The sequence below is a fragment of the Vespa mandarinia genome, chromosome 15, assembly GCF_050613455.1.
Source record: "Vespa mandarinia isolate Hongniang chromosome 15, ASM5061345v1, whole genome shotgun sequence".
In the NCBI taxonomy this organism is placed as follows: Eukaryota; Metazoa; Arthropoda; class Insecta; order Hymenoptera; family Vespidae; genus Vespa; species Vespa mandarinia.
In genome coordinates this window covers 310,066-337,774 of record NC_140824.1, presented here as the reverse complement: position 1 = coordinate 337,774, position 27,709 = coordinate 310,066, and the positions used below count along the sequence as shown (strand labels likewise).

The 27,709-nt window shown below is 31.3% G+C and overlaps 5 protein-coding genes across 11 annotated transcripts; 1 reads left to right on the top strand and 4 right to left on the bottom strand.

Moving 5' to 3' along the window:
* Positions 1–1,959: 1,959 nt before the first annotated feature.
* On the bottom strand, positions 1,960–5,712 carry LOC146872504 (uncharacterized). Its single transcript, XM_085661494.1, has 8 exons — positions 4,930–5,712; positions 4,622–4,750; positions 3,818–4,025; positions 3,273–3,748; positions 2,876–3,053; positions 2,574–2,795; positions 2,262–2,491; positions 1,960–2,185 (listed from the first exon to the last, which is right to left on the bottom strand). Exons 1-8 carry the CDS (start codon positions 4,948–4,950, stop codon positions 2,024–2,026), a joined length of 1,626 nt encoding a protein of 541 aa, XP_085517620.1. The 5' UTR covers positions 4,951–5,712; the 3' UTR covers positions 1,960–2,023.
* On the top strand, positions 5,673–23,128 carry LOC118450008 (uncharacterized). 2 transcript variants are annotated; one of them, XM_085661497.1, is made up of 3 exons: positions 5,722–6,741; positions 22,274–22,467; positions 22,567–23,128. In XM_085661497.1, the coding sequence occupies exons 1-3, from the start codon at positions 6,589–6,591 to the stop codon at positions 22,610–22,612; spliced, it is 393 nt and encodes a 130-aa protein (XP_085517623.1). In that variant the 5' UTR covers positions 5,722–6,588; the 3' UTR covers positions 22,613–23,128. The 2 variants fall into 2 exon arrangements, with proteins under 2 accessions (XP_085517624.1, XP_085517623.1); XM_085661498.1 differs by lacking the exons at positions 22,274–22,467; positions 22,567–23,128 and adding an exon at positions 6,868–7,103 and having other exon boundaries at positions 5,673–6,741.
* On the bottom strand, positions 8,222–11,042 carry LOC146872503 (luciferin 4-monooxygenase-like). Its single transcript, XM_085661495.1, has 8 exons — positions 10,906–11,042; positions 10,607–10,735; positions 10,142–10,349; positions 9,601–10,076; positions 9,179–9,356; positions 8,862–9,080; positions 8,550–8,779; positions 8,222–8,473 (listed from the first exon to the last, which is right to left on the bottom strand). The coding sequence occupies exons 1-8, from the start codon at positions 10,924–10,926 to the stop codon at positions 8,315–8,317; spliced, it is 1,620 nt and encodes a 539-aa protein (XP_085517621.1). The 5' UTR covers positions 10,927–11,042; the 3' UTR covers positions 8,222–8,314.
* Positions 12,804–18,911, bottom strand: LOC118449950 (uncharacterized). Of its 6 annotated transcripts, none has more exons than XM_085661653.1 (10): positions 18,893–18,911; positions 17,679–17,770; positions 17,389–17,508; positions 15,840–15,968; positions 14,748–14,955; positions 14,206–14,681; positions 13,702–13,879; positions 13,403–13,624; positions 13,107–13,336; positions 12,804–13,030 (listed from the first exon to the last, which is right to left on the bottom strand). In XM_085661653.1, the coding sequence occupies exons 2-10, from the start codon at positions 17,724–17,726 to the stop codon at positions 12,872–12,874; spliced, it is 1,770 nt and encodes a 589-aa protein (XP_085517779.1). In that variant the 5' UTR covers positions 17,727–17,770; positions 18,893–18,911; the 3' UTR covers positions 12,804–12,871. The 6 variants fall into 6 exon arrangements, with proteins under 6 accessions (XP_085517779.1, XP_085517777.1, XP_085517778.1 ...); XM_085661651.1 differs by lacking the exon at positions 18,893–18,911 and adding an exon at positions 18,029–18,238 and having other exon boundaries at positions 17,679–17,772; XM_085661652.1 differs by lacking the exon at positions 18,893–18,911 and adding an exon at positions 17,913–17,971.
* Positions 23,129–23,215: 87 nt separating the features above from the next.
* Positions 23,216–26,770, bottom strand: LOC118449995 (uncharacterized). The gene is made up of 8 exons (XM_035885299.2): positions 26,596–26,770; positions 26,245–26,373; positions 25,500–25,707; positions 24,966–25,441; positions 24,442–24,619; positions 24,134–24,355; positions 23,803–24,032; positions 23,216–23,728 (listed from the first exon to the last, which is right to left on the bottom strand). Exons 1-8 carry the CDS (start codon positions 26,617–26,619, stop codon positions 23,567–23,569), a joined length of 1,629 nt encoding a protein of 542 aa, XP_035741192.1. The 5' UTR covers positions 26,620–26,770; the 3' UTR covers positions 23,216–23,566.
* Between the last annotated feature and the right edge of the window lie 939 nt (positions 26,771–27,709).

Genomic DNA, 27,709 nt, shown 5'->3' with positions numbered 1-27,709 from the left:
TAAATTTGTCGACTTAGATGATCGTGTACATATGTCCTTAATCACATAAAAATAAATCTGGACGTATTAAAGATAAGCTTTCAAGAATGTTTAAACAATATATATTTATCTAACGTTAAATATATAGATTTTCTTTTATCTTAAAAAGAAAAGATAGTAAATATAGTCGTACGAAGATACACATACTCAGTAAATAACAACATACTTTACGTTTATTCAACAAGCGTCTCGATAAAAATGAAACGTAACTAGAGTAATTCTCGATAATTGATGGACTATTAATTTTTCTGAAAAAAAAACTTTATTACTATTTTCCCTCTTATTTCTTATTCAAGTTATGAGTAAATCAGTGAAAAAATACACATGTATCAGTTAAAAGATAATATAGAGAGAACGTAATATTGCTTCAATTATTCTTGTAACTGATAGGATAGCATTATTCTTTAAGCGTGCTCGTCTACCTGAAGGGGAAAAAAATCAGATCGTAATAAGTGTATGTAATATGAGTCATTGATCACAAAAGTGAATCATATATTTCAAAGATTCCTTCCTATCTAAAAACAATGGTATTGTCAATAATAGAAAACGTCGAATTCGAGATTCGTAGATAAAAGTAAAAAACTTTCAGCATTCCGCGAAGAAATTTCATATTGAAAACAATGATGATTATGGACCAGACACGATTTGTTCTCAGACATTCAATTTATGTGATGAGGATTTAATGCATGCCAAAAATCTATTTGTAGAATCGTTGAAAAAAGACCCTTTCAAAATCGAGCCCGAAATTCGAGAACAAGTAAATTCTTTCGAATGGAAAACAACAGCGTCAAAAACTATTTCAATGTTCGGGAAAATTTGTAAAAGGGGGCTACGCACTTCTTGTATAAAATTAATAAAATCCATTAGATATCTCTGTTTCAAGGGAAATAATAACACCAGATGGGAAATTGAAAAAGAGCCATTGGCAATTGGACAAAAACATCAATCATTCTTGGTTTCATAATTTTTGTCTATACCTGACGCTGAAGTCACATATACGCTTTGACAGTGAACAGCCTTAAGTTTCTCTCAAAGTTATAAAATTATCCAGTCGATCTATTTTTTTCTCAAGTTTCTAACAGTTCCCTTAAATTTTTACGTCCATAGATTACGATCATTCTATCGTTGGCGTAGATGTTAATAATTCATCGTATTTTTCTATTTTCATTTGTCCTATACTTAATTTTTCATATTTATGCATAACTGAAAGAATACGTTATGAGTTGTGAACTTAGCAGTTCCTTGTTTAGATAAGGCGAACATAAGCGTCGTTTTCATATTCCGTAGTTTTAGAAATAAAGAAGATAATATTGGAAGGTTGCTTCTTATCAAGAGAATAGGCGATAATAAATTATCTAATCTCAGTAACCTCTACTTAAAATTCTTTTCTTATACTGCTAAAAGTGTAAACTGATAAGGTGAACAAGTCAAAAGAAAACGAAAAAGAAATAATATAAATAAGCTGTTGATACGAGCTATTTATATTGGTCATATTGATAAACTATTAAATACATTTAAAATAATGTTTAAATAAGTTAAATAAAAAATATAAATACCTAGAAAAGCATGAAAAAATATTAAAAACATAAATTTCAATGTACTATCTTATATATCAAATATGGCAAACACTCTTCGGCAATAGTTTAGAATAAAAAAAAAAGTTTGTCCGTTATTATTAACAAGCCATTTTATTTGCAATGTCAAAGATTATGTAAATGTAACGCATACGTTCGGCAATCGATCAGAAAAAATAAATGAATAGTCAAAAAGAAATATACACGTCCGCATATATTTCGTTACGTAGAGGAAAATATGAAGATATTCGGCATTTTAATGGGGAAGAGCATTGATATTTATATGTCAATAACGAATGAATATTTTCCATAAATATTATACCACATGTCCCATAGCAATATCATATTATAGAAGAAACAATTTATTTCACATTCTAAATAAGTGATCACAAAATTCGTTAAAAATAAAATCATTCGACCTGATAACTTTTAGCCATTGCTTTAAGGTCTTTTCTGGAAATTTTCCTAGAACCCGTATAAGGCATTTTTTCTAAAAATTTCACACCGCCTCGTAAATGATTGAAATCTGCCATGTTTTTTGCCACCATTTCTTGAAGGTCTCGTTCGCATACCTAAATGTTGGATAGAGAGTTTAACAAATAACTAAATACTCATCAGGATATTGATATTTTTTCTATAGAATCGTACCTTCGAACCGGGAACTTTGGTAACAAAAGCGATCGGGTGCTCATTGTCTAGAAGATGGGGCACGCCCACAACTGCAACCTCGATTACATCAGGATGAGTTTGCAAAAGTTTCTCAATTTGGGATGGAGAGATATGAATTCCTCTATACTTCATTGTCTCCTTTAGTCTATCGACGATGAAAAATTCCCCGTCCTCGTCGTAATACGCAAGATCACCAGTATGGAACCATCCTGTCGTTTAGACGAATGATCAGGATAGATAACTAAATGAGTTTCTTTAATAAATAATATTTATCTCTCTTTTATTCTTTACCATCTTTATCGATCGCATCTTTCGTTGCCTGGGGATTATTATAATAACCATTCATCATATTTAACGATTTTATCAAGATTTCACCTATCTTATTTGGACCCAATATAGTTTTAGTTTCTGAGTCGACGATCTTGATTTGAACGTTTTTTACTATCTCCCCAACGCTACCTGCTTTGTGATGTAGCTTTTGAGTCGTTACAGTGCCGCCAAGTTCGGTTATTCCTAAAATAATTTTAACGATTCTATTGAAAGTCTCAGTTTACATCTATCGAAATATATCGCCCGTATTTTCTTCGCCTTACCGTATATTTGTATAACGTGGCCATTTGGAAAGCATTCTTGAAGATGAACTTGGCTTCTTGCGCTAAATATACAACCACTAACACATAGATACATAGCACTTGATACGTCGTATTTCTTATAATAACCTGATTTTATTAATCTATTCGCCATGCTAGGAGACATGAAGACCCATGTAACCTATAAACCAATTGATTTGTATTATCATTTAAAATACATATATGTATATTAATTATATTGCTCCGTTAAGTAAACATATATTGTTTTGGTATTAGGAAAGAAATTTTGAAACCCATGTAAACGGGTTTCCCAAGAAAGGGTTAAACCTTTCGTATTACTTCATACGCTATAACTATTGTTATTAATGATATAATAATAAATAACGCCTTCTCATCTCACCTTATACTTTTCTATAATTTTACACGTCATTTCCTCATCGAATGAAGGATAAAGGAGCCTAGTGGTATAGTTCACCACAGAACTCAAGGTTAATAAAACTCCACTAATCCAAAAGTATGGCGTCATCCAAAGTGGAATTACATCGCCTTTGACAAAACTTGGTAAGAGTACATTACATAAAAGAGCGGAATGTGAAATCTTAACTCCTTTAGGAAGGCCAGTTGTACCAGATGTATAGAGAATAGCTGCTGTATCTTGAATGTTATCGATTTGCGCACATTCAAATCTCTCCACGTCGGATTTGTTATGACCTTCGATTACTGTCGCAAAGGGCAAAGCATCCGAAGCCTTACCGAAAACGACTACCTTGATATCGTGATTTTCGAGTTTTGCCGCTTCCAATATCGTACCTACCGAACTTTCGTCCGCAAAAACAATTTTTGCACCTGATAATTTCATAAGATATCTTGCCTCTCCTAAAAAAAAAAGATTAGATAAAGACAAGATTCGTTTAGAAATTACTTCGATAATTGAAAGATATTTACCTATGTCCGTTGAATAATTCCAGGATGTAAAAATTGCTGCCACGCAGAAACTAGCGAAAATTGGTGTAAAACTGTCCATAATGTAAGGAGTGCATACGGCGACCACATCGTTAGCTTTGATTCCTTGTTGACGCAACCATAGTGCACATTTTACAGTTTGATCAAACATTTCGGCAAATGTATATGTCTCTTCGGTGATAACGTCTATCTGTTTATCATTGATATTAACTATCGATTAATTATATATTTTCTAATAAACGATATAAAAAGAATTAGAGCAGGTAAATGTAAATGAAACCAGTACGAGTTTAACATTGCTTATCGATAGGACTACATAATACTTTGCAAAATGTTACGTTTGTTGCATAATCCAATATTTACTATTATTTTTATTTTTATTTTCCCTATTAACATTAGCATTATTATATTATTATCTTCATCATCAACGACACCATTGTTATTATTACTATTATTATTATTATGATTATCCATGTAAGTAGATTGTACTCTGAGTAGGGTCAAGGGTCTTATAATTTCGTTTTCCTACCTTTCGCAATTCTCTTTTTATAATCTGTCCAAATATCGGAGACGTTAGAATGGGGCAACCTATGGGGCTACATTCTACATTTCGGTGAATGGCATGATTCACAATACAGATTGATAAAGAGAAAAATGCTAGCTTTTTATCTTTTCAAGGTTCATCGGTACAATTTTTGTAACTAGTATAATAATACCAATATTGTTTATGCATAGTGACACTTTATTTGATACGAGTTATTTAGCTCGTTATGATCATTTACTTACCTGACCAATAAAGTCCGGTTTAGCTTTCATTCTGTCCAAAAGTAACTTTCCGATGTTCGTGTATTCCGTAGAAAAAGGTACTTCTTTTCCTTTGAATACATTACCTTCCTTAATGAAATCGGTCTTACTCTGAAATAATCGATTGAAATGATTTATTTAAGATGAGCCTACTTGTAAGTGTATCTTAATCGATCGCGTCTCTCAGCTTGTTATTAATTTATTTTAACATAAACGCATTAGGATCAAATCTTTCTCAAATTTTGGATCGCGTAGAAAATAAAATATAATGAAGTTATTTTGTCACTCACGTTTATCAATTTACGATCCATGTTTGTCGATTGTATATTTTCAACTGAAGAGATATATTCAGTCTTACTTTAATATCTATAACCTATCTCCTAAACAATCACAAAGATCAAAGTTCCTTTTTGAAATTAGAATTACACTCCACGAATTACGAGGTATAAATATTGATGAGATCACGTTGATTTATCACCCAGCAATTATTGATTGCTTCACGATTAAAGATAAACATTCGATAGTGATATCCTTCTACCACCGAATTTGTATTATTATCGACGAACGATCTATTGCACCACCTAAGAAAGATGTTTCATCACTCCGAGGACATATTCGCGACGCACGGAGATCAACCAACTTTAATGAAAGGAGAAGAACAAGCTCATTATCCAACGAATATCCGATAAGCGACTCAGATATCTTGCATGATCTCAAGGACCACGGACAGAACATTTTCTTCGTGCCATTTATGAACGTATGAGGTTTTAAGAAGAAATGACAGCGGCGGCACGATGAAGAAATGCAGAGAGAACCATTGCCCCAACCTCGCAAAGAGTTATAACGGGTGAGCGTCGAGAAGGATACGTTGGCTGAAACCGTTGTAACCGCGGAGAAAGGAAGGATTAAGTGACAATACTATAATTGTGGTGGGGCGAATCACGTAGGCGCTAAGAGGCCTTCGAAAGTGGAAGGATTGAAATATTTTCGCTGCAATGTACGTGGGGACTGCGCGTTTCTGTTTTAAAAAAAGATGAAATCACGTGATACAGTATATAGCAACGAAGGCGGTAATAGCGGGAGATCTAAATATACAGAAATACTTCAGTATCCGAAGATCATATCATATCAATCGTAATGGATGCAGCCAGTGATATCATTGTCGTGAGTTAGAGCCAGCACACCGGCTGGTATCGGTTCACAATCTTCGAAAAAGGTTCCTGAACTCAGGAAAAGACGACGGATGTATATAATTTGCAAAAGCGTATTGTTTAGCGTAAAATAGGGGATGATATGCTCATGGTGGTAACCAAGAAAATTATTAGGAAATGCCGCGAGATTAGTTTGTGCGAGCAAGTCTGAGATATTCCTGGAAAAAGAATAATTGGATTTCAGTGGAAAAGGTTTAACGTGGATTAAACGTGGAAAAGGTGATCGACAATTAAGCGGCGAAAAATGAGAATCAGATAGCTCAGATCACTCCCGTCAACGCGACTGCGTTACATCTATATTTTAGTAATCTAGTGTAGATAGCTTGTCGAAGTTCGCTTGTCTTTATACCCGACGAGATACCCGGTATCGATGAGCGGAATCGATGCCCTGTCTTAATAGATAGACAACAGTTTTCGGAAAACCCGCGACGAATAGTATCGAACCGAGAAATTGTATTTATGTCGCACGATTATGGATAATATTGTAAAGGGGAAACTGATCGCGACAGGAACTCCAATAAAGAACGTATAGATCGAACGAGTGAATCGGACGCTTATATCGTCATTAACAAAGCTTCGCGTTCGAATAGGAAAAAGTGGCATCGTCATGTAGGTTAAGCGCAGCAATATTTGAATATTATGCAACACCGTAATATCGGTTCTACTCCATTTAAAGTATTGTTCGGAACTAACGCGTTTATGCGAGAATCCGAAAGTCCGTGATTTCTTAGAGAAGGAATGGATTACCAACTTCCAAAGCGATCGCTAAGAGTTTCATATGTCTATATCGGCTGCAGAAAAAAAATAGCTAAACTGCAGGATATAAATAAAAGAGGTGACAGCAGAGAACGTTTACGAGTGAACGTTTTGGTGCCCATAAGAAGACCAGAGGTAGGTACAGTTTTAAAGTTAGAAATTCCGTATGTAGGTTTCTATAGAGTGACCCGTCTATCTGGGAGAAGATAGGAGCGTAACGTGTGAAATAGACCAGTCAGAAGGTTCTATGAATACTTTTAGGCGGCTTTAGCCGATCACATTAAACTCTGGGTCATTTAAGCGAGCGATCAGGTTGAATGCGAAAGTGACGACAAATGAGGTCGAAATATCGCTATTATCAGTGTAACACGAAGTAGTATGATGAATTTGTACGATGAAATGAGTGAGGTAAATAATAAATGATAACAAAGTGCAAAGTGTGAAATTTATGTGTCATCAAAGTGCAGCCAAGTGAAGGCAAGTAATTTTAAAGAAAAGACCGGACGATAAAATATTAAGTGAATGCTTAGTAAAATCTCGAAAAGCATGAAAAGAACAGTATCCTGATAAAAGATTTGTATCATTAATAATTAAATATCATTGGTTCTATCTGGTTTTTTCTTTGTTCTTAAGTTTTTAACCGTTCCCTTAGATTTTTACATCCATAGATTACGATCATTCTATCGTTGGCGTAGATGTTAACAATTCATCGTATTTTTCTATTTTCATTTGTCCTATACTTAATTTTTCATATTTATGCATAACTGAAAGAATACGTTATGAGTTGTGAACTAAACAGTTCCTTGTTTAGATAAGGCGAACATAAGCGACGTTTTCGTATTCCGTAGTTTTAGAAATAAAGAAGATAATATTGGAAGGTTGTTTCTTATCAAGAGAATAGACGATAATAAATTATCTAATTAGTCTCTTTTATATTCTTTTCTTATATAGCCAAATTACAAACTGGCAAAGCATGCAATACAAAAGAAATGAAAAAATAATATTCATAAGCTATTAAATATGATTAAAAATAATATATAAATAAGTTAAATAAATTAAGTATAAATACTTAGAATAACATGGAAAAATATTAAAATGAACATAAATTTTAATGCATTATCCTGTATATCATATTTTGTCTGCAAACCATTCCTGTCGATGATTTAAAAGAAATAAAAAACATTGTATTTACCAGTCGCGAATCAAATATAAACAATTAAAAGCAATTTCAATATTTCATTGTTTAATGAATTCGTAGGAGCGACAAAAAGAGGATTAAAACGAAATAGTATAATTTTATATAAAATTAGTACTGAATATAACTATTCAAATGATAATTCTTTCTTGTCAGGATTGTTACACACATGGTCACTTAAGTTATCTTTCTTTCACCTTTCGAGATTCCTTCAAAAAAGTGAAAAAAAATCAGTAATAATATTTTACTAATCCTTTAGACAATTTTAAAATTATTTTTAAATCCTTAGTCTTTTAAACAAATATCCATATCCACATTAACATCACCGGAATGTTACGTATAAGGAGAGTTTTAAAATATTCGACATTTTAATGGGATATTGATATTTATATAAAAATAATGAATAAATAATTTCCATACATATTTCGTATAACAATATTATATTTTCGATTTTTATTACACATTCCAAATTAGAATGTTTTCTAACATTAGAACATTTCCCGGAAATGATCATTAGGCCTGATAGCTTTTAGCCATTGCTTTAAGGTCTTTCTTAGAAATTTTATTAGAACCCGTATAAGGCATATATTCTAAAAATTTCACTCCCCCTCGTAAATGATAGGGATCTGTCATATTTTTCTCTACCAATTCTTCAAGGTCACGTTCAGACACCTAAATGTTGAACAGAATTTAATAAATAACTAAACTCTCATCAGGTTCATTCTTAATTTTTTCTATAGGATCGTACCTTCGAACCGGGAACTTTGGTAACAAAAGCGATAGGATGCTCATCGTCTAGAATATGGGGAATGCCCACGACCGCAACTTCGAATACATCGGGATGAGTTTGCAAAAGATTTTCAATTTCGGTTGGAGAGATTTGAATTCCTCTGTACTTCATTGTTTCCTTCAGTCTATCGACGATGAAAAATTCCCCGTCCTCGTCGTAATACGCAAGATCACCAGTATGGAACCATCCTGTCGTTTAGACGAATGATCAGGATAGATAACTAAATGAGTTTCTTTAATAAATAATATTTATCTCTCTTTTTTTCTTTACCATCATCATCGATCGCATCTTTCGTTGCCTGAGGATTATTGTAATAACCGTTCATCATAGTTAACGATTTTCCCAAAAGTTCACCTGTCTGGTTTGGGCCCAATACGCATTTAGTTTTTAAGTCGATGATTTTGATTTGAGCATTCCTTCGTACCGTTCCAATGCTACCTGCTTTGTGATGTGGCTTTTGAACTGTTATAAGGCCAACTTCAGTCAATCCTAAGGAAATTTAAATGAAATTTTAATTTTAAAGAAATTTCGTTTACAAGTTCTAACATACGTATCAAAATATCGGAAATATATATTTTTCGCCTTACCGTACATTTGTAAGACATTGCCATTTGACAAGCATTCCTGTAGCTTAATTTGACTTTCTGCGGTAAATATAGCTCCACCAACATATATTTCTATAATACTGGAGACGTCGTATTTCTTAAAATACCCTGATTTCAATATTCTATTTGCCATGCTAGGAGACAAGAAAATCCATGTAACCTGTAAACCAATAATTTATATTAACATTTAAGATACATATATAAAAATTAATTGTCGTATTCCTGCAAACAGGCAACACATCGTATTACTTATAACACATCGTCAAGATTTTCAAATGTTACTTATTCGGTATTTGTAGCCGATACCATATGAACAATGTATAAACTATCGTCCATCTCCATGGGATGGGATATTAATAATTCCGGTTAATAATTTTATATCACATTACGGCTATTGGTCTTACCTTATATTTTTCTATGATTTTACACATCATCTCCTCTTCGAATGCAGGATAAAGTAGTCTTCTGTTATAATTCACCACAGAATTGAATGTTAACAAAATTCCACTAATCCAAAAGTATTGTGACAGCCAGAATGGAACTCCTATGACATTGAAATCGTTCGGCAAGAGTAGATAATTCAATAGAAAGAAATGCGATATTCTAACTCCTTTAGGATTGCCAGTAGTACCAGACGAAAAAAGAAGTGCAGCTGTATTATGGAAGTTATCGATTTGCGCACATTCAAAATTCTCCACATCGAACTTGCTATGACCTTCAAGTACTTTCGAAAAGGACAAAGCATTCAAAGCCTTACCAAGTACGACAACCTTGATATCGTGATTTTCGAGTTTTGCCGCTTCGAGTATTATGCCTACCGCACTTTCGTCAGTAAAAACAATTTTTGCACCAGATAATTTCATAAAATGTCTTGCCTCTCCTAAAGATTATTAAATAAGGATGAAATTTCTTCTGAAAGTACTTTGAAACTTAAAAGGTACTTACGTATACCCATTGCGACGTTCCATCCAGTAAAAATTGCTCCCACGCAGAAACTGGCAAAAATAGGAACAAAACTGTCCATAATATTGGGAGCGCATACGGCGACCACATCGTTAGCTTTGATTCCTTGTTGACGCAACCATAGTGCACATTTTATAGTTCGATCAAACATTTCGGCATAAGTATATGTCTCTTCGGTGATAACGTCTATCTGTTTATCATTGATATTAACTATCGATTAATTATATATTTTCTAATAAACGATATAAAAAGAATTAGAGCAGGTAAATGGAATCATTACGAGTTTACACCCATGTAATAGTCAAGCTACCCACGAACCGCCAAGCGCTTCTAATTTTCTAATTTTTCAACTAATTTGTGCAACTAATATGAGAATACCGAAATTGTGTGTGACAATGATATTTTATTTGATTCCAGCTATGAGAGTTCGTTGAGATCTTTACTTACTTGACCAATAAAGTCAGGTTTAGCCTTCATTCTGTCCAAAAGTAATTGTCCAATGTTCGTGTATTCCGTAGATAAAAGTTCCTCTTTGCCTTTCAATATATTATCTTTTACAATGAAATCATTGTTACTCTGAAATAATCGATTGAAATGATTGAAGATGCGACTTTCTACGCGTTGGTACGCGTTATTAAATTAGTTTAACTGCACATATTTAACTGCACACGATCAAAAATCTTACTCAAAATTTCTATCTCGCACATAGAAAATAAAATTTATTGAAAAATTTCTTGGACACTTACATTTATCAATTCACAGGCCATAATTGTTGGTTATATACTTTTTATACTGAAGATGCACTCAATTATACTTTTGTTGATCGCATAAACGACAAGAACAATCAAACGCGTCTTCTCGATTAATACTTAGTTCCACTAGATACGAGTTCAAATGGTTGAAATGACAGCTGGTTTCCTTTTTTCTTCAAAGATACATTCCAGTAATTGAATTATCCCCTATCACTTTAATTTAAAATTTTATACAGCGTAGAAAATAAAAAAAAAATGTTCGGCTGTTATTATTATTTAAAGACGATAGAATATCTTTTATGATAAGTGAAGTTCTTTACATAACTGATGTTATGGATGTTGACCTATTCGGCATTATGAACAAAAATAAGTTAATGATTTAATAATTGCTGATAAAAAACATATCTTTTCCGTATTTTTATCTATTATTCTATTATATATTATATTATATTGGGTCGACGAAACCAATATATAATAACAACTGACAAATAAAAATCAAAAAACGTATTATGAGACCAATTATAAGAATTCTATCTTAAAGCTTAAAAATCTGTCGAAACGATTAGATTTAAAGTAAGCGTCAAATATGTAAATGGGGAAACATAAAAAAGTATCTACTTTAAAGTCATGGGCATATGAACATCATTAACAGTATTCATATAAAAAAAAAAAAAATGATAATCCACCAATTATAAATAGAGAATTACGAAAGTTTTTGCCTCCACTAGTCATCCACTAGGATCCAATAAATATACCAAAAATTTATATCTTTTAAGTATATCTCTCTATATGATGAACCATTGACCACATTCATTATCTTTTCTTTTTTATATAAAAAAGACTTTAATATCTTCGCATTTGTTTTCATTACTTTGTTTTCTCTCTTATATTCGACTCATGATACACGGAATGATACACGGGTAACAGTTAAATGATGATTTGAAATGAACGCAAATTGTTTCCATTATTCCAGTGACTCATAGTACAGCATTATTTCTTACGCATGTTTGCCTATGTGAAGTCAACAAAATTAGATTGCAATAAGTGTATATAATGAATGAGCTATTAACTTATAAAAATGATCTTGGCAGATTCTTTTGTATCTGAAAATATTAATCTTTATAAACGATGAGAAATTTCTCATTAATTGTATTTCTTCCATTTAAACGGTACTGCTTTATATCGAAACATTTATTTATATCATAAAAAAGTGCTATTACACATATTATTATATCGTTTGAGATGAGCAATCGTTCTTGACATATAAAATTATTTTCACAAAAAAAATTGCATGAATCAATATTATCAATTATTCAAAGAGAATGCTTGCAATTTATTGCTGTTCAAACAATAATCGATAAGATTAATTGTAAAAAGTTTAGTAATATCTAATATTAAATATTATTCGTATTTAAATTTCTTATATATTTGCATATGTAACGTGCATAAATGTCATATGTTCTTTGAATTTTTAAAATGCTTAAACATCTAGAAAATTAGTGATAAAGCCTCTTCTTCTTATTGTTCTCTAAATGAAGTTATTTATTGGTAATAACTTTCCGAAGGTCATTAATTTCTATGTAACATTCTTTCCTTAAGCTATCAACGAAAATTAAAAGGCAAAAAAAAAATAGAATAAAAAAACTTTTGGAAAATATAGATTTAAGAAAATTGGCTGATAATATGAGAATACTGTTAAATATTTATCAGCAGAAATAAATAATTACTCTAAAACAAATATCCATATTCTATACATGTACAAATATCTCCACATTCTATATCATGTGAACGTTACGCGCAAGGAAAGTATTAAGATATACGACATTTTAATGGAACATTGATATTTATATAAAAATAATGAATAAATAATTTCCATACATATTTCGTATAACAATATTATATTTTCGATTTTTATTACACATTCCAAATTATCCATTAGAACATTTCCCGATAATGATCATTAGGCCTGATAGCTTTTAGCCATTGCTTTAAGATCTTTTCTGGATATTTTCCTAGAAGCAGTATGCGGCATTTTTTCTAAAAATTTCACACCCCCTCGTAAATGATAGGGATCTGTCATATTTTTCGCTACCAATTCTTCAAGGTCACGTTCAGACACCTAAATGTTGAACAGAATTTAATAAATAACTAAACTCTCATCAGGTTCATTCTTAATTTTTTCTATAGGATCGTACCTTCGAACCGGGAACTTTGGTAACAAAAGCGATAGGATGCTCATCGTCTAGAATATGGGGGATGCCCACGACCGCAACTTCGATTACATCGGGATCAGTTTGCAAAAGATTCTCAATTTCGGTTGGAGAGATTTGAATTCCTCTGTACTTCATTGTCTCCTTCAATCTATCGACGATGAAAAGTTCACCGTTCTCGTCGTAATACGCAAGATCACCAGTATGCAACCATCCTATCATTTAGACGTATGATTAGAATATACGATCAAATCTCTAATAAATAATATTTATCTCTTTACCATCATCATCGATCGCATCTTTCGTTGCCTGAGGATTATTGTAATAACCGTTCATCATAGTTAACGATTTTCCCAAAAGTTCACCTGTCTGGTTTGGGCCCAATACGCATTTAGTTTTTAAGTCGATGATTTTGATTTGAGCATTCCTTCGTACCGTTCCAATGCTACCTGCTTTGTGATGTGGCTCTTGAGTCGTTATAATGCCACAAAATTCGGTCATTCCTAAAAAAATTTTAATGATACTGCTAAAACAACATCGTTTACGATAAAACTTGGCAAGAAATTTTCTGAAATCTTACCAAAAATTTGTATGACGTCGGCACTTGGAAAGCATTCTTTAAGTTTAATTTGACTTTTTTCTGTAAATACAGCACCACTAAGATTCAATTTGGAAATACTGGACACGTTGTATTTCTCAAAAAATCCTGATTTTATTATTCTATTCGCCATGCTAGGTGACAAGAACATCCATGTAACCTACAAAGCAACCTTTTATATTTTCACATAGGATACGTATATAGATATTAGTAGAATTCCTGAAAACTAGGTTACACATCTTAAATTTTGACTTTGTTAATAGTAAAAAAACTTTCAAACACTTTTTAAATGATTTTTTTTTCAGCATACATAGTTGCGTACATATGAATTGTATATCTTAAAGAATTCAAATCTTAGTTGTTGAACTTCTCGATTTTGTAACCAATACCATTGGCAATAATATGAAAGCTATAGCCCCATCTTCATACGGTATATTAACTATTCCTGTTAATAAATTGACATTACATTGCAATTTCTTGGCTTACCTTATACTTTTCTATGATTTTACACGTCATCTCCTCTTCAAATGTAGGATAAAGGAGTCTTCTGCAATAATTAACCACAGAGCTCAACGTTAATAATACTCCAGTCATCCAAAAGTATGGTGACAGCCAGAGTGGAATTCCTTCCGTATTGAAATCGCCCGGTAAGAGTACATTACTTAAAAGAGCAAAATGTGAAATTTCAACTCCTTTGGGTAGACCGGTTGTACCAGAAGAATAGAGAAGTCCCGCAGTATTCTGAACGTTATCGATGCTCGTACATTCAAAATTCTCCAAGTCGAACTTGCTATGACCTTCAAGTACTTTTGAGAAGGGCAAAGCGTTGGAAGCGTTACCAAAGACGACGACCTTAATATCGTAATTCTCGAGTTTTGCCGCTTCCAGTATCTTATCTATCGCACTTTTGTCCGCAAAAACAATTTTTGCACCAGATAATTTCATAAGATATCTTGCCTCTCCTAAAGATTATTAAATAAGAATGAAATTTCTTTTGAAAGTACTTCGAAAATTAAAAGGTACTTTACGTATATCCATTGCGACGTTCCATGCAGTAAAAATTGCTCCCACGCAGAAACTGGCAAAAATAGGAACAAAACTGTCCATAATGTTGGGAGCGCATACGGCGACCACATCGTTAGCTTTGATTCCTTGTTGACGCAACCATAGTGCACATTTTACAGTTCGATCAAACATTTCGGCAAATGTATATGTCTCTTCGGTGATAACGTCTATCTGTTTATCATTGATATTAACTATCGATTAATTATATATTTTCTAATAAACGATATAAAAAGAATTAGAGCAGGTAAATGGAACCATTACGAGTTTACACCCATGTAATAGTCAAGCTAAGCGCTTCTAATTTTCTCTCTAATTTTCTCATTTTATTTCTCACTACCATTTCCTATGAACATTTTCTAAGAAACCCACGGAAGAGATATATTTCAACTTTCGACCAAACTATACTACTCGTAAATCTTTTCTTGACACTTAAAAGCTTCTCTCCTTTATTGATTTAGAATAAAGAGCATAAGTTCCACGACGTCTCCAGAGACAAACTTTTTGATACGAAATCGCCCATTAAGCTACAAAGAAATTACCGAAGAGTGTATGGAGAAAATTCATCCGATGTGAAAAAAGCCGGATGTGCACGTCGCAATATTTCTTCTTCGTCAAGGCTACGTCGTCAACCTGATATGTCGAACGAAAATTTCACTAGTTAAGAAATACCGTTAAGGAGTACCTAATAACTTTTTTTTCAATTGTTCTTGCATTTTGTGGAATTTCGATTTCCTATCTTCCACAATTTTCTTTTTGCGATTTTGTTAAAATGTGATCTTTGTTAAAATGTGGAAAATTTGAAATGAGAAAGCTTGCAGGTATATTCCACGTCACTGCAAACAACACGAATAAAAATGTAAATTGACGAACGGAAAAATGTAGCTTCTTATCGCTTCAATAGTACGATTCTTGTTCAAGAAATGATTTACTGTGATCTCAAGTTATCTCCATTTTTAAGGTTCATCGATACAATTTGTACAACTAAAATTACAATACCGACATTATTTATAGATAGTTAAATATTATTTAATACGAGTTATTAGCTCGTTACTTACTTGACCAATAAAGTCGGGTTTAGCTTTCATTCTGTCCAAAAGTAACTTTCCGATGTTAGTGTATTCCGTAGATAAAGGTTCTTCTTTGCCTTTCAATACATTACTTTCCTTAATGAAATCGGTGTCACTCTGAAATAATCGATTGAAATCATTAATTTAAGATACATCCACTTATAAATCTACCACAATCATCTATGTCTCTCATTCCTTGCTATGCTTTATTGGATTATTTTTATTGAGTATATTTAATCGTATATTTACGATCTAATTTGGATCGCATAGAAAATAAAATTTATTGAAAAATTTCTTGGACACACACATTTATTAATTTACTAGCCATGATGGTCGATTATACACTTTTGACTGGAGATACACTCAAATATACTGTAATGTATGTAGATCTTAGAATTGATAAGGATGGTTAAAGTGCGCTTTTGCGATTAGTACTGCATTTCACGAGATATGAATTGCAACTGTTACTTTTTCCAGACATTAATAAGTCTTGTTTTCACAATAACTGAATTATCTCCTACTACTATCATTCTCATTTTATTTTTATATATTATAGGATAGAAACCCACAAGAATGTTCCCTCGTTATTTCTCTTTAACGACAATATAATATCTTTCATGATAAATAAATTCTTTTCTAAAAGATTTTAAAATTCTGCAAAACACACGACATGAATATTCTTCTAATCGGCATGATAATAATTAAAAATGAATTAATTACTGACAAAGAAAATTACTGACAAGGAAAAATCACATCTTTTTAATGATCCTAAAACTACCGTTACCTTTTGCAAAGATTAAACATTTTTTTTTTTTTTAATAATAAAGAAAAAAAAAATAAGTTGAAATATTGGACAATTTAGGGTTAAACTTCTCTCTAAACTGACCTGTTAGTTACGGGTTCGCCGTGCAATATGCGTCCAGTCATGAAATAAATTAAACTCAAAGTTCAGTTTATCTGTTTCAATTGATATTAACTGTTAATGTTACATTTCATTAATACATTTTATTAATAAACGATATACGATCAAGTCGTGTAAAATGCGATTTCCAGTCTCAAAATGTGTATATCGTAGTCGAAGGACCGCATTTATATGAACTACAATGATTGACATGGAATTACATTTCTTACATCCTTCAGCGATGCAGTTGTGAATAGACTTATTTATAAGTTAAACTTAACTTGTTAAATCGTAGGATAGCAAGAAATTGAATATAGGGACGATATTGTTCGTGTCAAATAAATTCTTTTCTTTTAGATGTTTTTGCGTTTTGTATAATTTCATTTTCTAACTTCCACAAATTCCTATTTGCGAGCAAAATTAAAATGTAAGAGATTTTAAAGAAACAATTTATAAATTACATATATATCTTATCTCCATAAACAACACAAGATAATTCGAGAACTATCTCATTTTTTTCAATTTTTCAATAATCCCTCGATACAATTTATGCAACTAATTTAACAATGCCGAAATTGTATGATGATAATAACTTTATTTGATTCCAGCTATTAGCTCGTTGATATTTTTACATACCTGGCCAACAAAGTCGGGTTTTGCCTTCATTCTGTCTAACAGTAATTTTCCGACATTTGTATATTCCGCAGATAAAGATTTCTTCAATATGTTATCTTCCATAATGAAATCGGAATCGTTCTAAAATATTCAATTAAAATAATTGATTACGTCCACTTAACAAACGTACTCTAATCGATTATGTCTCTTAGCTTGCTAAAAGTTATTTCTTCATTTTAACTGTATATATTTATCAAATTAAAATCGCATAAAAAATGAAACTTAATTGAAAAATTTTCTTCAATGCTTACGTTTGTCAATTCATCGACCGTCATGATTATCGATTGTAGACTTTCCATCGGATATACCTTTACTCTGGTCTACTATAATGTCCTTTGGCAATCTAGAAGAAAAGAAAAGAACGTATGCTTTTGAGATTAATATTTTATTCTACGAAATATGATTTGTAACTGTTAAAGAAATTATAACTGCTTTGTTTTTCCTAGATAATCCATTAAAATAACTGAATTATCTTCTACCACAACCATTATTATTTGTTATATACGTGATATCCGTGATTTTAATAAAATAAAGGATTTATCGAAGAAAAAATTAAAAAAAAAAAAAAAAACTATATAGAAATATAAAGATAGTCTTAATTCGCGTCTTAGTTGCTTCGTATCTGATTTGAAACTGTCCTATGTCGATCGTCACATTCGCATTCCACTTTGTCCTTTTCTTCGATAACCAGACTTCACTCTCGTGCACACGCATGTGCTCTCACACATATTCATATCCATTAAAAAGAAACCTTGGAAAATTCTTAAGTGGACCGATACGAGGAGCGGATAGACCGTCTCGCTCAAAGCATTTCACGCGCAAAGCATCGTCTAAAATATGCATATACATGCATATATATATATATGTATGCATATATACGCATATATAAATATAAAAAATATATTTTCTTTTACATTCAAGAGAAAATATGATAAATATAATTACCGGTTCATCGTACAAAAATATATTCTATTCGATATTTTTCTCGATAACTAATGAAAGCGAAATGAAACTCGCATAATTATTGAATTTTTCGAATTCGGTTTGATGGACTATTAATTTCGTGAATAACTTTATTTGTTTTTTCTTCTCATTGACTTATATGTAAAGTAATGGAACACGTGTGTATAAAAGATAACGAAATATAAAAGATAATTGATAATTGAATAAATTATTCTAGTGTCTGATAGCGTATCACAGTTTCTTGCGTCTATTAGTTCACACGAAAGTTCATCCCGTTGATAATGAAAGTAATTTGAATCACATATATTTCTAAAGACTCTTTCGTATCTAAGAATGATGAGGTTAAATTTTTCTTATTATATACTCTATAATAGTTTTACAGAGCTTAGATTGGTATATTAGACTTTACATGTGAAATGAAGGATTTTTGCAACATCTTGCAACATTTTGCAATATATTGCAAAATATGATTCTATGCACATTCTTGAATTTTCATATTTACCGTCTATACTCGCCTTAAATCCAGGCACCTCCATCAAATCTTTTTTCTTCAATGCTCTACGATCTCAAATTCTTTTAATGAACAATAAATCTCTGTCAAAAGGTTGTTGAAATTTTTGCAATATATAATTCGTAGTCAATATAAATTTGTTAGCATTTCTTCCATCCTTCTCGAGACTCGTAGCATACCTGTGTAGCTGCTGCACGGATTTAACTTTCGAAAAGTTTTCCTTTACAACGATAAACGGTAAAATCCTTGTAACATAACACAATAAAGCTGTATATTTTAAATTGACAATCGTCATGTCTTCTGCGTAATATTAAATAATAATAATTTTTTTTTTTTTTTTTTTTTTTTTATATATTTTCTACACTAGAAGCGAATATTTTTTAATAAGTTCTTCCTTCTTTAATGCTTAATAAAGATTATTATCTAATTATTAATGTTTATTTCCTCGAATGATCATTATTGATATTTTTTTCCTCCACTGAAGATTGACATGTGTTCCGCAATGATCTGCGCCAGATAAGACATATATAGCAGTAGCGTTACAATTTCACTTGATAACAAATATAAATAAAATATATCAATTTATTGATTATTTTATCATTAATGAATATATATACTTATATATTATTTTTATAAAAATCAATACCATTTTTTTGATTTCTATTAAAATAATAATTAATAAATACATTTAATATATAAGTATCCATTAATTATTATTTTTTTTTACAAAATATTCGACAAAATCTTGTTTTTGTCACGAATTTATATACCAGCTATTATATGTATTAATAATATTTATTATTCTTTATTCACTTAGTGCACTTAGTATCGGTGCACTAACGAGCGTATCTAACATGAATAACTCATCGAAGACTCCATCGTTCTATCAAAGAAAAATATAAATATAAGAGATTAAGTTCACAGCCTATTAAAGTAGTATAACGTGTTTCACGAACACGATTTTTATGTTACTTGTGAGAATGATATAATTTATATAAGCTTATACATCGATACGATAAGAGTATGATGTTCCCACTTGCAATTCATATTTTGTCCGTATATGTTGCTGAAATCACACATACTTCGAGTTAAAGACGAATAAAAGCGATCTACGAAGTAAAAATATTTATTTGCATTTCAACATTTACAATTTGACGAGTATCTCAAATTTACAGATTAGAATAGTTTCATGTTATGAAATAAAATATTCACGACATATGTTTGTTACATCTTAAATTATTTATATAATTTAGATTTTTTTTATCATAAATTTGGCTCGCTAACATTTAGACATAACAAAATATGTCTTTAAAGATATAACTCATTCTTTCATTAGTATAATTAGTATATTTAGATTCATTAGTGTAATTAGATTAACTAATGATTCATGTCACGTAATTTTCATTTTTGTATTTACAAATATCGAAAAAAAAAATAGCTTTGTCGTGGGAAGATATATCGTTTTAAAAAAAATAATAATTAAAGATATATATAGATCTTTACGATAGCAATGATTAGTGACAAAAATATAATTTCATTTACCGTAACGTATTCTTAATGAAAAAAAAAAAAAAAAAAAAAACGCCCGATCTTGTGAACAATCAAATCTCATATCTCGTCAAGTCATTACAATCTCAAAAGTCCATCGTTCCATTCATCTTTTAGATCGTTTAAAAATATTATAATATAGCTGAGTGAAGATATATCCGATGGAAAGCATACAATCGATAATCATGGAGATCAATAAATTGATAAACGTAAGCGTTCATGAGAAATTTTTCAATTACGTTTCATTTTCTATGCGATCCTAATTTTAAGAAAAATCTTTGATCATTAAATATGTCCAGTTAAAAGAAAAGAACACCGTTTAGTAAGCTAAGAGACATTATTATTTCAATTATTGAATCAATTATTTCAGAGTGGTATCGATTTTGTTATAAAGGATAATATATTAAAAGGCAAAGATGAACCTTTATCCACTGAATATACGAACGTCGGAAAATTATTCTTGGATAAAATGAAGGTCAGATCCGACTTTGTAAGAATCTTAAAAAGCTAAAATCAAATAAAGTGTCATAACATCGCATACACACAGACACACGTACAAATATACACGCACGCACACTATTTCAGTAATGTGCAATTAGTTTTACGAAATATAACAAAGGACAATAAATAATTTATAATGAATGAGAAAATTCGTGACAAAATTGTGTATATTCAATATCGTTATTGAAAAATGTTACTGGAGTGAAATGCAACAATTCACATTTTTGCACGTGTCATTTACAAAGACGTAGAATATACTTCTTAATAATTTTTTTTTTATCGCCATATCGATAAGCAAATATCGAAAAGGTCTTATTAACAATAATTTTTTCTACATCGTTCATTAATGAAATCAATAAGTCATTCATAATAACAGATAGACGTTATCACCGAAGAGACATATACTTTTGCCGAAATGTTTGATCTGACTGTAAAATGTGCGCTTTGGTTAGGTCAACAAAGAATCAAGGCTAATGATGTAGTTGAAGATTATAGGATATCAATGGATATTTCAAGGCTAGGCGATATAGACAATCGTTAGCTCATCGTAGAAGCCTAGGCTTCTACTTTTACTGTTTATTTATTGGCCGGGTTGACATATATTATCGAAACCCAAATATTTTACTAAGAATGCCTAAGCCCAGGCAAAGGGGGCCATGTGTTTTTTATCTATGCGTTTGTGTTTAGCTAATAGTCAATAGGTTCCCAAGGATAACTGTTTCCAATGGTGTTATATGATCCTTAAGAGAAAGTACCGGGAACAATGGAGAGACAGACGCACGTGTGCGTCAACAAGAAGATTTATAGTTCTTAAAGTAAAAATGAAGAAAATATCGAAATTGCTATAGAAAACTGTTTGATGAAAAATAAAAAAAGAATCTGATCGCAGAAGAGCATCAATTTATAATATTTTCATATTATATATTATCAGGAGCAATAGGACCGATGCCGTATCTAGCACGGATCACTGCAACCGGACGCAATCCAAATGTATGTTATCATAATAAAAGATATGAAGGACTGAAAAGTTCATAACCTACTAAGCTATCTACACTAAACCATTTATTATATAAGCAACACAAGCTTATACATTAGATACGATAGATGCATGGTTTCTTGGTTGCGCTTGTAATTCATATTTTGTCGCTGAAGTTACTAAATACGCTTTGAGTGAAAGATAATTAACTAACGGTCCCATAATATTAAGAGAAAAGATGGTAATATACAATCCTTTTTATCGATTAAATCAAGCAAATTATAATATAGTTCGGAGTTTTCATGTTAGATGGCATCTCTATGACTAAAGAGTACATTTCGTTCCAGGTCTCCTCGAGAATTCGTCATCATGCTCGTAAAGCCAACGAGCAGACTCTGTATCCTAAACGGCATGGAGCCAGATATAAAAATACATATATATTCTCTCTTATTAATCATGACGTTGAGATAAAGATGAATTGGCAGGAAATTCTCTTTTGCGGTCTAGTGAATGAAATCGTAAAGCGAGGAACATCCGATGAGTAAGTTACCAAGCACAGATAAGGCTGGCTAACTAGTGGACACCTGTCCAAAATGCCATGATTCATCTTTTCGAAACTTTATTTTCACCTGTTGTTTAGGTGCCACCGAGGACAATATTACTACATAAGTAGATGGCTACAGTAGTAATAACTTACATAACGTTACTAGTCTTTAAATGCGTATCTATTTGTTGCATATCCTCGTATCGTATCACTGTTTGCTTATTATTATTACGAATTATCGTTTATCGTGCATATCCTTATAAATACTATTTGTTCTTTAACTGTCCGTATCGATATGCAACGGTGATAAGATAAGAGATTACGTAACAACAAATTGCATTTTTTCTCTTTATGTTTCCAAAATAACAAACTGAAAAATTAAACAAATCGTAAAATATGGCGAAAAGAGGTTTGAAAAAATGAAAATGCAATTAAATATGTTCTATAAGAATATATAGTACATAAATGATGAAAACAAATAATGTACGAAGAAAAATATAAAAAAAAAAAAAATATTAAAATAATCATAACTTTGAATGTACTATTCTGTGTAGACGACGATGATCAGATGATTTACATGTAAGTCTAATCAACAATGAAAAGAATGAATTGTAGGTTTTACATTGAACATGAATCACATACGTAAACAATCTTTATCATATCTGAAACAAATTACACATGTCCAGTGACTACATGAAACTAAGTCAAACTCCAGACTTGAAAATAAAATACCGCAATTCCCCATATTACAACCATTTCCAATCCTTCTATTTCGAATGGTCTATTCCTACTATGTCCCCCGGTAATCGATTGATAATGAAAAATATTTGATCTAACTATAAAACAAGTATCTACATCTACGTCATGCCACTCGGACTTGACAAACGCGGAAACTATTAAAGTGTTCGGCTTTCAATGAGACACCGTTATTTGTATATATAATAAATATTTTCTATACATACTATTCTCTACAAATAACATAATAATACCCTACAATAATTAATATCTTACAAGAATTCATTTATCTTTATTATTATCATTATTACTTATAAAATAGAAAATTTTCAACTTCCTATTAAAGAAAATATTTCAACATTCATTTGGCCTGGTAACTTTTAGCCATTACTTTAAGATCTTTCCTGGCTATTTTTCCGGAAGGTGTGTACGGCATTTTTTCTAAAAATTTCACACCTCCTCGTAAATGATAGGAATCCGTCATATTATTTGCCACAAGTTTTTGAAACTCTTGTTCGGATACCTGAACGTTGAACAGAATGTAATAAATAACTCTCGTGAGGTTTTCAATTACACATTTTTTCTATAAAATCGTACCTTCGAACCAGGAACTTTGGTAATAAAAGCGACGGGATGCTCATCGTCCTGAAGATGAGGAACACCAACAACAACAACCTCAACAACATCGGGATGAGATTGCAAAAGAGTCTCAATTTCGGACGGTGAGATTTGAAAACCTCTGTACTTCAATGTCTCCTTCAGTCTGTCGATAATGAAAAGTTCGCCGTTCTCGTCGTAATACGCGAGATCACCGGTATGCAACCATCCTATTGTTAAGATTAATAATTTGATTAAACGATTAAACGAGTTACTCTAATAGACCATCTTTGTCTTTTTTTTCTTTTTTTTTTTTTTTCTATTCTATTACCATCAGCATCGATCGTATCCTTGGTTGCCTGTGGATTATTGTAATAACCCTTAGTCATCTTTATTGATTTTGCCAAAAGTTCACCTGTCTTGTTTGGTCCTAATGCATTTCCTGTCGCTATGTCGATAATCTTGATTTGTGCGTTATCTGTTACCGTTCCAATGGTACCTGCTTTGTGATTCGGCTTTTGACTCGTTACAATGCCACAAAGTTCGGTCATTCCTAAGAATATTTGAACGGTTCTATTAACAGATTTCATTTACAAGTTCTACAGTACCAAAGGATCGCACGTATTTTCTTCGCCTTACCGTACATTTGTATGACATCGCCATTTGACAAGCATTCTTGGAGCTTAATTTGACTTTCTGCGGTAAATATAGCCCCACCAACACATACTTTTTTAATACTGGACACATCGTACTTTTTCAAATATTCCGTTTTCAATAATCTATTTATCATGCTAGGTGACAAAAACAGCCATGTAACCTGTAAAAACAAAGATTCGTCTCTTCATTTAAGATTCTTTCATAAATATTGAATTAATAGTGTCTTTGGGTGCTTATGAAAACAGATAACATATTATTATTATTACTCGTATCAATAAGGAAGCTTACTTACAAACGCCTATAAAACAAATTTCTCTGTATTACAGTTCCCTACAAATGGATTGCATTTCGTAAAGAGCACAAAATGTCATTTAATTAGACGATGTTTCTAGAAGAAGCTAAGATACCATTAGCAATGTATGAAATGTCATCTATCTTCAAACACGATATTAATTATTTCTATTAATAATTTTACATTACATTTGATTAAATATATTTGATGTTACCTTATATTTTTCTATAATTTTACACGTCATCTCCTCTTCGAATTTAGAATAAAGTAATCTCTGACAATAATTAACTGTACAACTCAAGGTTAATAAAACTCCACTGATCCAAAAGTATGACGATACCCAAAATGGAATTCCATTTGTACCGAAATTATTACTCATGATTAAATTACACAAAAGAGCGAAATGCGAGATTGTAACTCCTTTAGGAAGACCAGTTGTGCCGGATGAATAAAGAAGTGCCGCTGTATCGTGAATATTATCGATTTGTGTACATTCAAAATTCTCCACTTCGGACTTGCTATGTTCTTCGAGTACTTTCGAGAAAGACAATACATTCGAGGCTTTACCAAAGACGACGATCTTGATATTGTTATTATCGAGTTTTGCCGCTTCTAATATCGTCCTTACCGAATTTTCGTCCGCGAAAACAATTTTTGCACCGGATAATTTCATGAAGTAACGTGCCTCACCTGAAAATAATCACGTTAAAACGAAATATCTTTGAATTGAAAATTAAAGAAGGCTCACGTATATCCATTGCGGGGTTCCAGGGAGTAAAGATTGCTCCCACGCAGAAGGTAGCGAAGAATGGTGCAAAACTATCCATAATATTGGGAGCGCATACGGCGACCACGTCATTAGCTTTGATTCTTTGTTGACGCAACCAAAGCGCACATTTTACAATACGGTCAAACATTTCCGCAAAGGTATACGTCTTTTCGGTGATAATGTCCAACTGTTTGGATTGATATTAACGATCGATCAATATTTTCATCAATAAATATCGTTAACAAAGTTATATAGAAAAAATTAGATCGTATATGCATGTCCTGACGACGAAAAACAGAAGAACGGAAGAAATATTGTCTGTACCTTTAAGAAGTACATATATATACATATATATATATATATATATATATATATATATATATATATGTACATATATGTATATATGTATATATTATATGTATATATGTATATATTATATGTATATATGTATATATGTATATATAAGTACATATATATACATATATATATATATATATATATATATATATACATATTTAAATCATATTTTTTATCGTTTTGATACTTGTTATAATATCTGACATTTCTATCTCCTTTTTATAAATTATTTAAATTATCGAACATAAAACAACAAATGTCTCATGAATACTCATGGACGTTGATAAATCCACCTTACATTATACATTATGTAACGAATAATCCGGTAAGAAAATATAATATAATGACGTATCATTAAAATTTCTACCTGACCAACAAAGTCGGGTCTAGCCTTGATTTTATCCAAGAGTAATTTTCCGACGTTCGTATATTCCGTGGATAAAGGTTCATCTTTGCCTTTCAATATATTATCCTTTATAATGAAATCGGAAGCATTCTAAAATAATCAATGTAAATGATTGATATATTGACACTATATGGTTTAGTTACAAAAATTTATCTGAACCGATTATTTCACTTAGCTCGTTAAACATTATTCATTCGCACTTTAACAGAACAAATTTATTAACGATCATTCAAATTATTCAAAATTTAAGATCATTTAGAAACTAAAAGTTGTTTAAATGCACCGACAAAAAAAGTACGGTTGGAGGCTTACGATTATCGATTTATCGGCGACCATGGTTATATACTTTTTACCAATGATAAATTTATTATACTATACTACCGTTCCATTAAACGATCTCAACGTTTGATATTAGAACAATATTCTACGTGATGCGAATAACGACTGCAGAGAGGAACACGTTGTCCTTACTCTTATAGTAAGTACAAGAGTGACTGGATTATTCTCCTATTTTCTATCCCCTTCCATTTATTTCGTTTACAAGTAAACTTTACGTCATGTGGAAATTAACTATGACTTTTCATTCGTTCTAATAGATAATTACTATTTTCGTATTGAAATCATAATAATTATAAAAACAGCTATATGCTTCTATAAAAATAAAATTCACTAGATCTTGAAGTTTCTAAAAAATAGAAAAAATATAAATTATCTCCTGACATAATTATTAATTAATATCTCTATCCACGCTATATTTTTCTTTAATAACGCGATATCTATGATAATTTAAGTTTAACAATCAGCAATTTTCGTATAAATTTGCAAATCATCTTCTAAGAAATTTTGTTTTTCAAGAAGATGTTATTTTGTTCAATTCCCCTTTACGATGATCAATGATTTGATTTAAAGAAACACATGTATTAATGAGTTTAGTATCTTATTTTTATTTCTTTTTTTTTATGATACTCATCATCGTGTCGTAGTTCAGGAGAAGATAAAATTAAATTCTATTGAATCCCATTAGACGAGATAATATCTACGTTAAAGGTCGATTCATACATTGTCATTCAATCTCGAATCAATACCGTCAGTTCAGTCATAGTTATAGTTTTCGGTTTACTTTTTATATTCACACATGCCAGTTGAATATATCTACTATCAATTAGATTATGCAGATCCGATTCTATCGAAAATCTTCTCTGTTCATAGACCAAAAATTATAAGTTAAAAAAAGATCAATTAGTATATTCCAATTCAGCTTCCGAATTCGATGGTTCGATGATATTGTTAAAATTATTAATAACAACTTTAACATTATTTTATTTAATTAAAATCTTCTTACCTAAATATTCACATATTTTCGTTCAATATAAATTCACTCACCGATCATATTTTCTCTATGTCCCAGATTTTTCAAAATGGATAG

What these genes read in the sequence shown, in the direction of transcription:
- LOC146872503 (XM_085661495.1), bottom strand. Translation starts at nt 10,926, where the DNA reads ATGGCCTGTGAATTGATAAAT. An exon ending in GAACGTCGCAATGGGTATAC is followed by an intron (nt 10,077 to 10,141) that starts GTAAGTACCTTT and finishes AATAATCTTTAG; the next exon opens with GAGAGGCAAGACATTTTATG. An exon ending in AGATGCGATCGATGATGATG is followed by an intron (nt 8,780 to 8,861) that starts GTAAAGAAAAAA and finishes TCTAAACGACAG; the next exon opens with GATGGTTCCATACTGGTGAT.
- LOC118449995 (XM_035885299.2), bottom strand. Translation starts at nt 26,619, where the DNA reads ATGGTCGCCGATAAATCGATAATC. An exon ending in GAACCCCGCAATGGATATAC is followed by an intron (nt 25,442 to 25,499) that starts GTGAGCCTTCTT and finishes GATTATTTTCAG; the next exon opens with GTGAGGCACGTTACTTCATG. An exon ending in AAATTATAGAAAAATATAAG is followed by an intron (nt 24,620 to 24,965) that starts GTAACATCAAAT and finishes TTGTTTTTACAG; the next exon opens with GTTACATGGCTGTTTTTGTC.
- LOC146872504 (XM_085661494.1), bottom strand. Translation starts at nt 4,950, where the DNA reads ATGGATCGTAAATTGATAAAC. An exon ending in AACCGGACTTTATTGGTCAG is followed by an intron (nt 4,026 to 4,621) that starts GTAAGTAAATGA and finishes AATGATAAACAG; the next exon opens with ATAGACGTTATCACCGAAGA. An exon ending in CCACGTTATACAAATATACG is followed by an intron (nt 2,796 to 2,875) that starts GTAAGGCGAAGA and finishes AAATTATTTTAG; the next exon opens with GAATAACCGAACTTGGCGGC.
- LOC118449950 (XM_085661653.1), bottom strand. Translation starts at nt 17,726, where the DNA reads ATGGAAAGTCTACAATCGATAATCATGACGGTCGATGAATTGACAAAC. An exon ending in AACCCGACTTTGTTGGCCAG is followed by an intron (nt 15,969 to 17,388) that starts GTATGTAAAAAT and finishes CGATTATTTCAG; the next exon opens with AGTGACACCGATTTCATTAA. An exon ending in AACCCGACTTTATTGGTCAA is followed by an intron (nt 14,956 to 15,839) that starts GTAAGTAACGAG and finishes AATGATAAACAG; the next exon opens with ATAGACGTTATCACCGAAGA.
- LOC118450008 (XM_085661497.1), top strand. Translation starts at nt 6,589, where the DNA reads ATGGATTACCAACTTCCAAAGCGATCGCTAAGAGTTTCATATGTCTAT. An exon ending in TGCCCATAAGAAGACCAGAG is followed by an intron (nt 6,742 to 22,273) that starts GTAGGTACAGTT and finishes ATTTCGTTCCAG; the next exon opens with GTCTCCTCGAGAATTCGTCA. An exon ending in AAGCGAGGAACATCCGATGA is followed by an intron (nt 22,468 to 22,566) that starts GTAAGTTACCAA and finishes CCTGTTGTTTAG; the next exon opens with GTGCCACCGAGGACAATATT.